Here is a 12067-nt window from a genome sequence, read left to right on the forward strand (position 1 = left end):
AAATTCTACCTCTGAAACTAATAATACAGTATATGTTAATTAAATTGAATTGAAATAAGAATTTTTTTAAAAAGAAAAAACTGACCTAATAATCATAACATGCAATTAATTATTCCTCCAGTTCAATGTGTGTGTATTTTTAAAGATTTATTTGAGAGAGGTGGGGAGGGGCAGAGGGAGAGAATCTCAAGCAGACTCCCAGCTGAGCACGGAGCCCGACACCAGGCTCAATCCCAGGACCTATGAGATCATGACCCATAAGATATGACCTGAGCTGAAACCAAGAGTCAGATGCTTAACCGACTGAACCACCCAGGCACCCCTGATACGTGTGTATTTGTAAAGAAGTAGGCTTGCATTGTCTTGTAACTCAACCTTTCCCCATTGAAGATATCAAAAACATTGTTCTAAAAACCTATTATTTTACAACATGATCTATACTAAGATTTTAACAATTATCCTTTCAGGGTTGATGGAAGGGTTACTGGTGATTTTATTTTCTTTGTGTTTTCCACACTTTCTAAAGTTAACATGTATTGTCTATTAGAAAACCCTCAACTAGGGCGCCTGGGTGGCTCAGATGGTTGGGCGTCTGCCTTCGGCTCAGGTCATGATCTCAGGGTCCTAGGATCGAGTCCCGCATCGGGCTCCCTGCTCCTTGGGAGCCTGCTTCTCCCTCTGCCTCTTTCTCTCTCTGTGTCTCTCATGAATAAATGAATAAAATCTTTAAAAAAAAAAAAAAAGAAAAAAGAAAACCCTCAACTATATTTCTTTCAACATTTTCATGCTTTGTCTTATTTCACCATTTTCTTTTAAAATCATTTTCACAGGGGCGTCTGGGTGGCTCAGTGGGTTAAGCATCTGCCTTCAACTCGGGTCATGATCCCAGTGTCCTGGCATCCCTGCTCATCCGGGAGCCTGCTTCTCCCTCTCCCTCTGCCCCTCCCCCCTGCTCATTCTCTCTCTCTCTCTCTGACTCTCTCGCTTGCTCTCAAATAAATAAAAAAATCTTTAAAAGAAAATTAAAAATAAATAAATAAAATCGTTTTCACAGTATTTTTCACTCTGGAGTGTGTTGCTATAATAACTTTTGCCTAGTCACCACTGACTTCTAAAATCTGAGTTTTATAATTGAATAGTTTTTAGTCAAGGGCTTTTCACGATAATTTCAATATTAGCTAAAGCTCCATTTTGAAGCATTTATTTATCTCTAGAAGCACCCCAAACATGTGAAATAAATCTGAGATTATGGCACAATTTTTTCTTTTGCAGTCAAGACTCTACTCAGACTGTTTGCAATTTGATAATGGAAAATGGCTTATAGATCCTAATCCAACTACTGCATTTTACAGATGGCAAAACTGCTGCTGGCTATGTGAACTCTGGATGCAATGTTTGTTGGAGAAATACACGCAAAAAAATCTCATTCAAGATTTCCAAATTTCCTTGTCAAGTTATAAGCACAAATCCTGTGCATTTTCCCTCTCAAGGATTTGGCTCTCTTTTCCTTGTTATTTAGTAAATCCCCGAAATAAATCCTGTATGAGTCTATTCAGGCTAGCATTAAAAATACCACAGACTGCATGGTTTCAATAAGAAAAATTTATTTTTTCACAGCGCTGGAGGCTACAAATCCCAAGATCAAGGTGTCCACAAGGTTGTTTCTGGTAAAAGCTCTCTTCTGGCTTGTAGATGGCCTTTCCTGGGTGCGTGCACACACATTCAAAGACAGAATGAGAGAGAGAGAGAGAGAGAGAGAGAGAGAGCACACCAGCATTCTGGTGTCTCTTCTTATAAGGACACTGATCCTATCTGATCAGGGCCCTACCCTTATGACCTGATTTAACCTTAATGAACTCCTTACAAGCCCCTTCTTCAGATTCAGCCACAATGGGCGTTAGGGCTTCAACATATAAATGGGGGCACACATTCAGTCCATAACAAACCCTCTGCACAGAAGTTCAAGAAATAATGTCACATCATTGGGTTTCAGAGTACACATTCTAACAACACTTGATAATTAGTTATCCATATCTTCTGGCCTTTCATAGTGGTCATAGTTCCTCTTGTTCTGTACTGGATTTGTTTCATTGTTCTGAAATTTTGAAAGAAAAATAAAAGCTTGGATATCTAATCTGGTGCCTTGATAATGAAGGCAATAAGTCCAGGTATGAAAATATCCGGCATATTTGGATGAAAAATATCAGTAACTTCTGATAAAATGGCCTTTCCTCAGGGCTTATTCTTTTTTTTTTTAAAAAAGATTTTATTTATTTATTTGGTAAGAGAGAGATACAGCGAGAGAGGGAACCCAAGCAGGGGGAGTGGAAGAGGGAGAAGCAGGCTCCCAGCGAAGCAGGGAGCCCGATGTGGGGCTCGATCCCAGGACCCTGGGATCATGACCTGAGCCAAATGCAGATGCTTAATGACTGAGCCACCCAGGCGCCTCCTCAGGGCTTATTCTGACAGTTTCATACCATTAGTCCCTCATCACCCCATCTTTTGTGAATTTTTGCCTTTTTTTTTTTTTGATCTCTTATGACGATACTCAGTGTTTTCTACTTACATTACTGATTGTTTCTTCTGTTTTCCCAACTGACTCTTCCTTTGGCTTGTACTGTGCACCCACGGGCTGAATTCTGTTGATCTTTTTATTCCAGGTCTTGAAGATTTCATATAATCTCATTCTTCATCTATTATCTCTATGTGGACCACTCTCATATTTGTGTCCTCAGCCCTCACCTGCCCCACAGAGTCCCTCACTCCCGCCTCCAGCGTTTACTGAACAATTTCATCTCAATTTCTTTCTTTCATCTCAATTCAGCATGCCCTGAACTGATCACTTCCTAGAAAATCAGCTTGTGTCTGGTTGCAGGAGCCAAAAGAACTCTTAGTAATTTTGATTGACTGATCGATTGATATAGTCAGAAGGATTTACTGAGCACCTGCTATGTCAGATATTATGCTGGGTGGTGCTTATTTTCGATTAGTCACCAACTGTTACTCTTCTGTAATGTCTCTCATGAGTGTCTGGGCCTTTTCCAATTTGTCTGAACTAGTTATTTCATGTTTGGATTTTTTCAGCATCTCCTACCTGATGAACCCCTAATTATCTTTCAAGATCCTATTGAAAATTCACCACCTCTGTGATGTAGGTTGACTTGTGGGTTCCCATGATATACATTTAAGTCTTAACCACTGATGCCTTTGAATGTGACCTCAATTGGAAATATACGCATACATGGAACATATTGCAGATTTGGTTCCAGATCACTGCAATAAAGCGAATATCGCAATAAAGTGAGTCAAATTTTTTGGTTTCCAAAGCATATAAAAGTTTATACTGTATTACATTATACTGTAGTGTATTAAGTGTGCAATAACATCATGTCTAGAAAAACAGTATATCCCTTACTGCCACTTGTTTACCTATTTAAATATCTTTGTCCTCAGCAATTTTTTTTTTAAAGATTTTATTTATTTATTTGACAGAGAGAGACAGCGAGAGAGGGAACACAAGTAGGGAGAGTGGGAGAGGGAGAAGCAGGCTTCCCACTGAGCAGGGAGCCCGATGCGGGACTCGATCCCAGGACCCTGGGATCATGACCTGAGCCGAAGGCAGACGCTTAACCGACTGAGCCACCCAGGGGCCCCTGTCCTCAGCAATTTTTTACCCAATCATTTTAGTAGTCATGGATGATTCATTCTTGTCTGAATAAATTATCATTATAATGATCACAAAAAAAATATATTGCTAAAAAAAACTAACCATCATCTGAGCTTTCACAGGTAGTACTCACTGTGCAGATCACCATAAAAAACATTACAATAGTGAAAAAGTTTGAAATATTGTGAAAATTATCAAAATGTGACAGACACATGAGAAGTGAGAAAATGCTACTGGAAAAATGATGCCAATAGACTTGCTCAATGCAGGGCTGCCATAAACCTTCCATTTGTAAAAAACACAGTATCTTCAAAGCGTAATAAGTGAAGTACAATAATATGAGGTATGTCTGTAAAGTCTTTGCAGAGGTAATCAAGTTAAGATGAGGCCATCCTAGAATAGGACTGGTGTCCTTATAAGAAGAGGGAAACTTGGACACAAAAATACAGAGGAAAGAAGGCCTGGTGATGATGATGGCAGAGATTGGAGTGATGCAGTCATAGGCCAGGGAAATCCAAGGATTGCCAACACCAGAAGCCACTTAGAGAGGCATGGGACAGATTATTCCTGAGAACCTCTATAAGGAACTAACCCCTCTGATAACTTCATTTCAGACTTGTGGCCTCCAGAACTGTAAATGAAGAAATTTCTGTTGTTTTAAGTCACCAGTTTGTGCTAATTTATTACAGCAGTCCTAGCAAACTAAAACACTCTGTGAAGCCATTTATAATCTTCCCAAAGCTCTCATTTCTTTTGTAGTCTCTTGCCATGATTTTTTACTTGCTATTTAATGCCCTTTAAGTAAAGGAAAAATGTCACTTAAAATTACTGGTACAAATTTTATCGTTGATCTTTATATCATGCAATACCAGTTTTAAATGAACTCATATGTGGATCACCAAAATTACACAGTTTGTATTTCATAGCCTGTATATACATATACATTTCATTCTTACTAGAACTGTGGAACAGCTGCATATGCAACTAACTCAAAATATTTTTATTTCACTTCTTGAGATGTGCACATTCTACTAACACTCTCTACCTTTAGCTTACTGATAAGGATGAACAGGAAAAGAAACTATGGTTGCCCCTCTTTCCCTTTCCTTCAATAGCTTCATTTTTAGTGTTAGTGATTGGCTAATATTGGGAACTGACAGAAGTTAAAAAGGATATGATAGGATTCCTTGGACATTCATGCTTCTTAGAACACCACTGCCTTATTTTTGCATTCACAGTAAGTTCTGATTGGTAAAGAAAGATTGGTAAAATGGCCCTTGGCACTGTCTATGCCCTCCCACCCCTTTCCTTTACTAAGCTGTAGGTGTAACACACTTACCTTGTACTGGTTTTGAGTCTACTCTAACTCCTGTGCATTGTAGGTCCAATAGAATCCTGTGCACATGGGGCATCTTGAATGCTAAATGCAAGTGGTTGACAAAGAAGAATGGACACTCACATATTGTGTAAACCTCTTCTGCTCATGGTCATGCTCCACTGTGCTTTCACTCATAAAACACAAGTTGAAACGCAAAATTATTAAACATTTCAAAATGGTGACAACTGAGCATTAAACCAAGTGCAAGTTCCTTTTGAGAGCAAGGCCCTGTGCAATTTCCCAGGTTACATGTCAATGAAGCCAGCTCTAGTTTGAGTCCCAGTTAATCCACAGACTTTTCAATATTTGGAATTGTCAACCTCTTAATTTTAGCCATCTGTGTAGAGATACCTCATTGTGGCATTTATTTGCATTTCTCTGATCATTAACGAGGGTAAGCACCTTTTTAAGTTTTTTAAGCCATTTGGGGGGTGTGTGTGTGTGCATGTGTGTATGTGTGTGTGTGGTGTTCTTGTTTGAGCCTTTTGCCCATTTTTCTATTGGCTGCCTATTTCTCTTCTTTTTCTTCTTGATTTGTAACAATTGTTTTTATATTCTGGGAAGGAGTATTATGTAGATTACATAATGCCTTCACCCATTCTATGACTTGATTTTCACTCTTAAAATATCTGATTACTAGTTCAATTTTTTAATATAGTTTAATTTGTCAATATTTTCCTTTGAAGTTAACTGCTAGTTTGTATCTGGTTTCAGAAATCTTTGCTTTTCTCCAAATCATAAAGATATTCTACTATTATCTTCTTAAAGTTTTATTGCTTTGTCTTTCACATTTAGATCTACAATCCGTCTGGAATTTATTTTATGTAATTGGTAAGAGGTAGGGGATCAAACTTTCCTAATGCTGTTTTTGGTCAATAAAAACATGGATTTGCAGCTCAACTCCAGTTTGTCCTATTTAACAACTCCCTTTATGATTTTATATTAAAATGAGTAATATGCTTATAAAATGAAAATCATAAAAGGTAAGGTTTTTCTGCTCATCTTTATGGGAGTGAGTTTAGTTCTTTTGACCAAAGCTTCCAACAACATCAAGTTTAAGGATTTAGTTTCATAATAGACAGTTCCACAGCTATTCTGAGCTCCACTTATTAAGTCTTTTCGAGTGTTATGGTTAAGGTGGGGACTAGGCATATGTGGGTGGGTCAAAGTAAACTCATCAAAAAATTCCAAGGAATCCTAGGATGATATTACTCTGGGCATATCTACACCTCATATTTGTATTGACAGCAAAACTATGAGTATTCACTCTGATCCATTGTATTTGCCACCATCATTTCTTTTAGATTAAAACGATATTCCCTCTTCCCTGCCTTTGGTCATGCCACTCTCCAATGTATTCTACATCTGGCACACAGTGACCTACCTTTGTTTATCTATCCAGTCTCATTCTTTGTCATCTCTATCTTACCTTAACTGAGCTTTGCCCCCCTCTGAACCTACCTGCATCACTCCAGTCTTCTCTGGTTGGCGCTTGTCTTCTGTGCTCATGGGGCATTATCTCCTTCCTAAAGCCTGGTTTATAGAAAGTGCTCGAGAAATTTAGGGAATATTATTAATATTAAAAATAATTAAAAGTGAATCTCCCGTGTGATTATTGAAGGATTATGTGAACGAGATGGGTATTTGTTGAAAGGACGGATGGATGGGACTTCGCTTCTATCACTTTCAGCAACTCTCCAGGTCAGAGGATTTAAAAAGCTTGTTGAGGAAAAATCTGAGAAGTTTCACTTTAGATGACGCAGAGAACGTAATTCATTTCCTCTCCCGCCCCAACCTGCAGCAACCTCCTTCCTCTCAGCCTAACTGAGCGCTGGGGTGAGCGCATCGATGAGCGCGGGCTGCGCTCGGCTAGTTGGGGCTGGATCGCTTCACTCCGGAAGTGGGTTGAAGGCCGTTGAGCCTGCGTCGTTTCCCTAGCTCGGCGAGGTCGCTGGGGTGCTGCTGCCGACATGGCCGACCCCGACTCCCGCTACCCCTGCTCCTCCATCGAGGACGATTTCAACTATGGCAGCTGCGTGGCCTCCGCCAGTGTGCACATCCGACTGGGTACGTTCCCGCTCCCCGTCCCCGCGGGCCGCCCGGCGCCGAGCCTGCTGCGCTGTCGGCCTCTGGGGGTGGCTTTCGGCTTCCTCCGGCAGCTCCTCCCCGGGCCCGGCTCGCAGGCGGAGCGCGGGTCCCCAGGGGTTCAGAGGAAAGCCCCGCTTCCCGCTCCCCGCCCCCGCCCCCGCGCCCCGGGCTTCGCGGAAGAGTGCCCTCCCCCGGGAGCGGGGACAAGAGCTCCCTCGGCTCCGCGGAGGCTCCCAGGGAGAGCGCGGCTCTGGGGAGGCGTGGTGGCCCCATAGCTGTGCGCTCTGTTCGGGAACCTGAACTGGAGCTCCTCCCACTTTCATCCTGCCTCCTCCGCGTAGGAAGGGACATGGAAACCTCGGCAGCCTTAATTTGCCATCTTTGTATTAAAAGAAATCAAGGGTTACTTTTTAAGTTGAAAAGAAGTTTATTATGTGATTATTGTGATGTACACCTGAATGCAGTTATTTGCTTGCATGTTTTTGGCGTAGGGGGTGTGGTCGCGTTCCAGGTTTCTGTTTACTTGTCTGTCCCCTTTGCTGGATTGTAGGATCTGTGAGGACAGGGACCATATCTGTTCTTGTTCACTATTTAGTGTCTCGCAAGACCAGGAACTCAACATAAGTTTGAGTATTAATTGAGGCAGTTGCTGGAAATGGAAGCTTTAGAGGTCAATCAAAATGCAATGTTAAGTTTTAAGTTCTGCAGTATTTACTGAATTTAAAATGCTTAGAAAATATAAAAAGCTTAGTTTCATGTGAGTGGAATTCATCGTCCGTTCTAGTTCAGACAGTTGATACAGAAGTTGTCCCATATTTTCATCCTATCCCTGTGGCTGGAACTTGTTCTAGAAAAGGAATTATGAAGATCTGATGCACTAAGAATCTTGATCCCTAACATCTATATTTCTGGAATTGAATTTTGGAGTGATTTTGGCAAATGAACATAGTTTTTTAAATTAAATTTTTAATTGTGGTGAAACACACATTTCATTAAAAATGTACCATCTTAACCATATTTAAGTGTACAGTTCAGTAGTGTTAAGATAATCAAGTTGTTGTGCAACCAGTCTCCAGGACTTTTTAATCTTGTAAACCTCAAATTCTGTACCATCAAGGAACTCCCTGTTTTCCCCTCTCCCAGTGCCTGGCAATGACCATTTTACTTTCTGCTTTATGAATTTGGCTTCACTAGATACCTCATAAGTGGAATTATACAGTATGTGGCTTTTTGTGACTGGTTTATTTCAATTAGCATGTTTTTAGGTTGTATCCATTTTTTTTTAGAGAGGGAGGGGCGGGGGGGCGGGGGAGAGAACCTTAACCAGACTCCATGCCCAGCACTGAGCTCTTCTTGGGGCTGGATTTCACAACCCTGAGATCATGAGCCTAGTCAAAATCAAGAGTCTGACACTTAACAGACTGAGCCATCCAGGTGCCCCAGAGTGTATCCATTTTGTAGCATGTGTCAGACTTTCCTTTTTAAGGCTGAATAATTTTCCATTGTGTGACAAAACCACATTTTGTTTATCTGTTTATCTACTTGTAGACACCTGGATAGCTTTCACCTCACTATGAATCATGCTGCTAAAAACCTGTGTGTACAATAACCCCTTGGGATCCTGCTTTCAGTTTTGTTTTGTCTGTATACCCAGAAGTGGAATTGCTGGATCATATGTGTTTTAGTGAAAAACCTCTTTTTCCCTCCTGAATAGGGAAAGAACCCAGTTCTTCCTCCTTTGTTTCTCCTTTACTGCTCACATAGAACACTTCAGTTTTGATACTTGTGATCACCAAAAGTGTGGGATTTTTTTCCACATCAAACAGTTCTCCATGACACCAGCTCTGTGTCCTATAATTGAACTCAATTCTGACGCTACCTCCCAGTGGATAGTATCAGATCCCACAGGTTAAGGTCTCAGTCCCATAAGACTGCTCCCACCCCACTTCAGATGCAGTTGTAAGTAATAGGTCCCCAGGTCCCCCCCACCCCATAACTTGTCAGACTTGGCTATAAATCGAAGGTTCGCATGTTGGGTTTGATTAAATTTACCAGAGCAGCTCACAGAACTCAAGGAAACATTTATATTTACCAGTTTATTAAAAGATACAGATAAACAGCCAGATGAAGAGAGATGTAGTGGGAGGTCTGGGGGGGTACCAAGCACAGGAGCTTCTGTCCCCATAAAGTTTAGGTGCGTTACCCTTCCAGTATGTGGATGTGTTCACCAACCTGGAAGCTCTCCAAACACCTACTGATAATGTTTTATGGAGGCTTCCTCACTTAGGCATGATCAATTGTTAACTCCATTTTCAACCTTTTTCCTTCCTCCTGCTTCAGCAGGGCTGAAAATTCCAAGCTTGCTTATGGCTTGTTCTTTTTGGTGACCAGCCCTCATCCAAGAGCTCACGTAGCGTCACCTCAGTAGGACAAAAGACACATCTATCACCTAGGAAATTATAAGGGTTTCAGGAACCCTGTGTCAGGAACTGGGGTGAAAGACCAAATATTAGAACAAAAGATGCTCTTAGTGCTCTTATCAGTTAGGAAACTACAAGGGTTTCAAGAGCTCTGTGCCAGGAACCTGGGGCAGAGACCAATATATGTTTTCTATCATCTCACAATATGGTAATTGTATTTTTAGTGTTTTGGGAATCACCATACTGTTTTACATAGCGACAGCACCATTTTATATTCTAACCAACATTGCACAAGTGTTCTAATTTCTCTGCATTCTCACTGACACTTGTTCGTTTCCCTGTTTCTCTGAAAGTAGCCATCCGAATGGGTGTGAGGTGATATCTCATTGTGGTTTTGCTTTGCATTTCCCTAATAATCAGTGATGTTCAGCATCTTTTCATATACTTATGGGCCATTTGTATCTTCTTTGTAGAAATGTTATTTAAGTTCTTTGCCCTTATTTTATTGGACTTTATTTTTTTTAAGCAATTTTAAGTTCACAGCAAAATGAGTGGGAAGTAGAGAGTTCCTACATAATCTGTCCCTACCCATACATAACCTTTCCCACTTTGTTATAATCCATGAGCCTAAGTTGACACATCATTATCACCCAAAGTCCATAGTTTATATTAGAGTTCACTCTTGGTGTTGTACATCCAATGGGTTTTGACAAATATGTAATGACATAGATCCACCATTATAGTATCATATGGAATAGTTTCATTGCCTAAAAACCTCTCTGTGCTCTGCCTATTCATCCTTCCCTCCCACCAGCCCGTGGTAACCACTGATCTTTTTACTGTCTCCATGGTTTTACCTTTTCCGGAATGTCAGATCGTTGGAATCATACAGTATATAGCCTTTTCAGATTGATTTCTTTTACTTAGTAATGTGCATTTAAGATTTCTCCATATCTTTTCATGGCTTGATAGCTTATTTCTTTTTAACACTGAATAATATTCCATGGTCTGCATGTACTTCAGTTTACTCCTTCACCTACTAAAGGACATCTTGGTTGTTTCCAAGTTTTGGCAGTTACGGTTAAAGTTACTACGTAAAACATCCGTGTGTAGATTTTTGTGTAGTCATAAGTTTTCAACTCATTTGGATAAATGCGAAGGAGTACAATTGCTGGATTGTATGGTGAGAGTGTGTTTAGATTTGTAAGAAACTGTTAAACTGTCTTCCAAAGTAGCTATACCATTTTGCATTCCACCAGCGATGAATGAAGAGTTCCTGTTGCCTGATGTTCTTGTCAGCATTTGGTGGTGTCAGGTTTTGGATTTTGGCCATTCTAATAGGTGTGTAGTGGTATCTCATTGTTTTAATTTGCATTTCCCTGATGGCATATGATGCTGAGCATCTTTTCGTATGATATTTGCTATCTGTATATTTCATTCAGTGAGGTGTCTGTTCAGGTCTTTTGCCTGCTTTTTAAGTGAGTCGTTCATTTTCTTATTGTTGAGTTTGAAGAGTTCTTTGTATATTTTGGATAACAGTCCTTTTGTTGGATACATCTTTGCAAATATTTTCTGTTAGTCTGTGGCTTCTCATTCTCTTGATTTTGCTCATATTTTAATTGGGTTATTTTTTTGTTATTGAATTGTAAGAATTCCTTATATATTCTAGGTATTAACCTCTTATATATATGATTTACAAATTTTCTCCCATTCTGTAGGTTGTCTTTTCACTGTGTTGATTGTGCCCTTTGATGCACGACAGTTTATCTATTTTTACTTTTGTTGCCTGTGCTTTTGATGTCATATTCAATAAATCATTGCCAGACCCAATGTCATGAAGCTTTTTCCCCTGTGTTTTTTTCTAGGGGTTTTTATAGCGTTAGGTCTAATGTTTTAGGCCTTGAAATTATTTTGAGTTCGTTTTTGTGTATGATGTAAGGTAAGGGTTCACCTTAATTCTTTCACATGTGGATATCTAGTTTTCCTAGCACTGTTTATTGAAGAGACAGTGACACCTTTCCTTCATTGAATGGTGTTGGCATCCTTGTTGAAAATCACTTGACCGTATATGTGAAGGTTTACTTCTGGTCTTCTATTCTATTCCATTGTTCTGTACGTCTGTCTTTATGTCAGTACCACACTATTTTGATTACTCTAGCTTTATAATAAGTTTTGAAATCAGAAAGTGTGAGACTTCAAACTTGGTTCTTTTTCACTATTATTTTGGCTGTTCAGGGTCCCTTGAAATTCCAAATGAATTTTAGGATGCATTTTTCTATTTCTGCAAAAAAGACCATTGGGATTTTGATAGGGATTGATGTGGGATTGGGAGCAAATGGTCAAGAAAGAATTCTTGAGATTTTTTTTTTTTTTTTTCGGTACAAGGAGGTGCTTTTATTATAGTACAGGGACAGGACCCGTGGGCAGAAAGAGCGGCGCTTTTGCCGTATGAAGCTGGTGGTTATATGTGTACTGTTCAAGGGGAAGGGTACATGCAGGGAGTATTAGCTCATA

At 40.0% G+C, this 12067-nt stretch overlaps 2 protein-coding genes and 1 long non-coding RNA gene across 4 annotated transcripts in view; 1 reads left to right on the forward strand and 2 right to left on the reverse strand.

Moving 5' to 3' along the window:
- IRAK3 (interleukin 1 receptor associated kinase 3) overlaps positions 1-6921 on the reverse strand; it is a 61394-nt gene extending 54473 nt beyond the window's left edge. The window contains exons 1-2 of one of the 2 annotated variants that reach the window (XM_035002204.1): positions 6507-6921; positions 5007-5087 (exon numbers count right to left, since the gene is read on the reverse strand). In XM_035002204.1, the coding sequence (XP_034858095.1) occupies positions 5007-5087; positions 6507-6561 (136 nt within the window). In that variant the 5' untranslated portion in view covers positions 6562-6921. Of the gene's footprint in view, positions 1-5006; positions 5176-6506 lie in introns of both variants that reach the window. The other variant, XM_035002205.1, reaches the window with a different exon arrangement.
- On the reverse strand, positions 1585-3269 carry LOC118008611. Its single transcript, XR_004678725.1, has 2 exons — positions 2567-3269; positions 1585-2095 (listed from the first exon to the last, which is right to left on the reverse strand). It is a non-coding gene; the product is annotated as an uncharacterized LOC118008611 (long non-coding RNA).
- An 11-nt stretch (positions 6922-6932) lies between the features above and the next one.
- TMBIM4 (transmembrane BAX inhibitor motif containing 4) overlaps positions 6933-12067 on the forward strand; it is a 31216-nt gene continuing 26081 nt past the window's right edge. Inside the window, exon 1 of the mRNA XM_035002206.1 lies at positions 6933-7112. Within this exon, the coding sequence (XP_034858097.1) occupies positions 7016-7112 (97 nt within the window). The 5' untranslated portion in view covers positions 6933-7015. The remainder of the gene's footprint in view (positions 7113-12067) is intronic.

The sequence above is a fragment of the Mirounga leonina genome, unplaced genomic scaffold, assembly GCF_011800145.1.
Source record: "Mirounga leonina isolate KUSES-001 unplaced genomic scaffold, KU_Mleo_1.0 Mir_126, whole genome shotgun sequence".
NCBI classification, from domain to species: Eukaryota; Metazoa; Chordata; class Mammalia; order Carnivora; family Phocidae; genus Mirounga; species Mirounga leonina.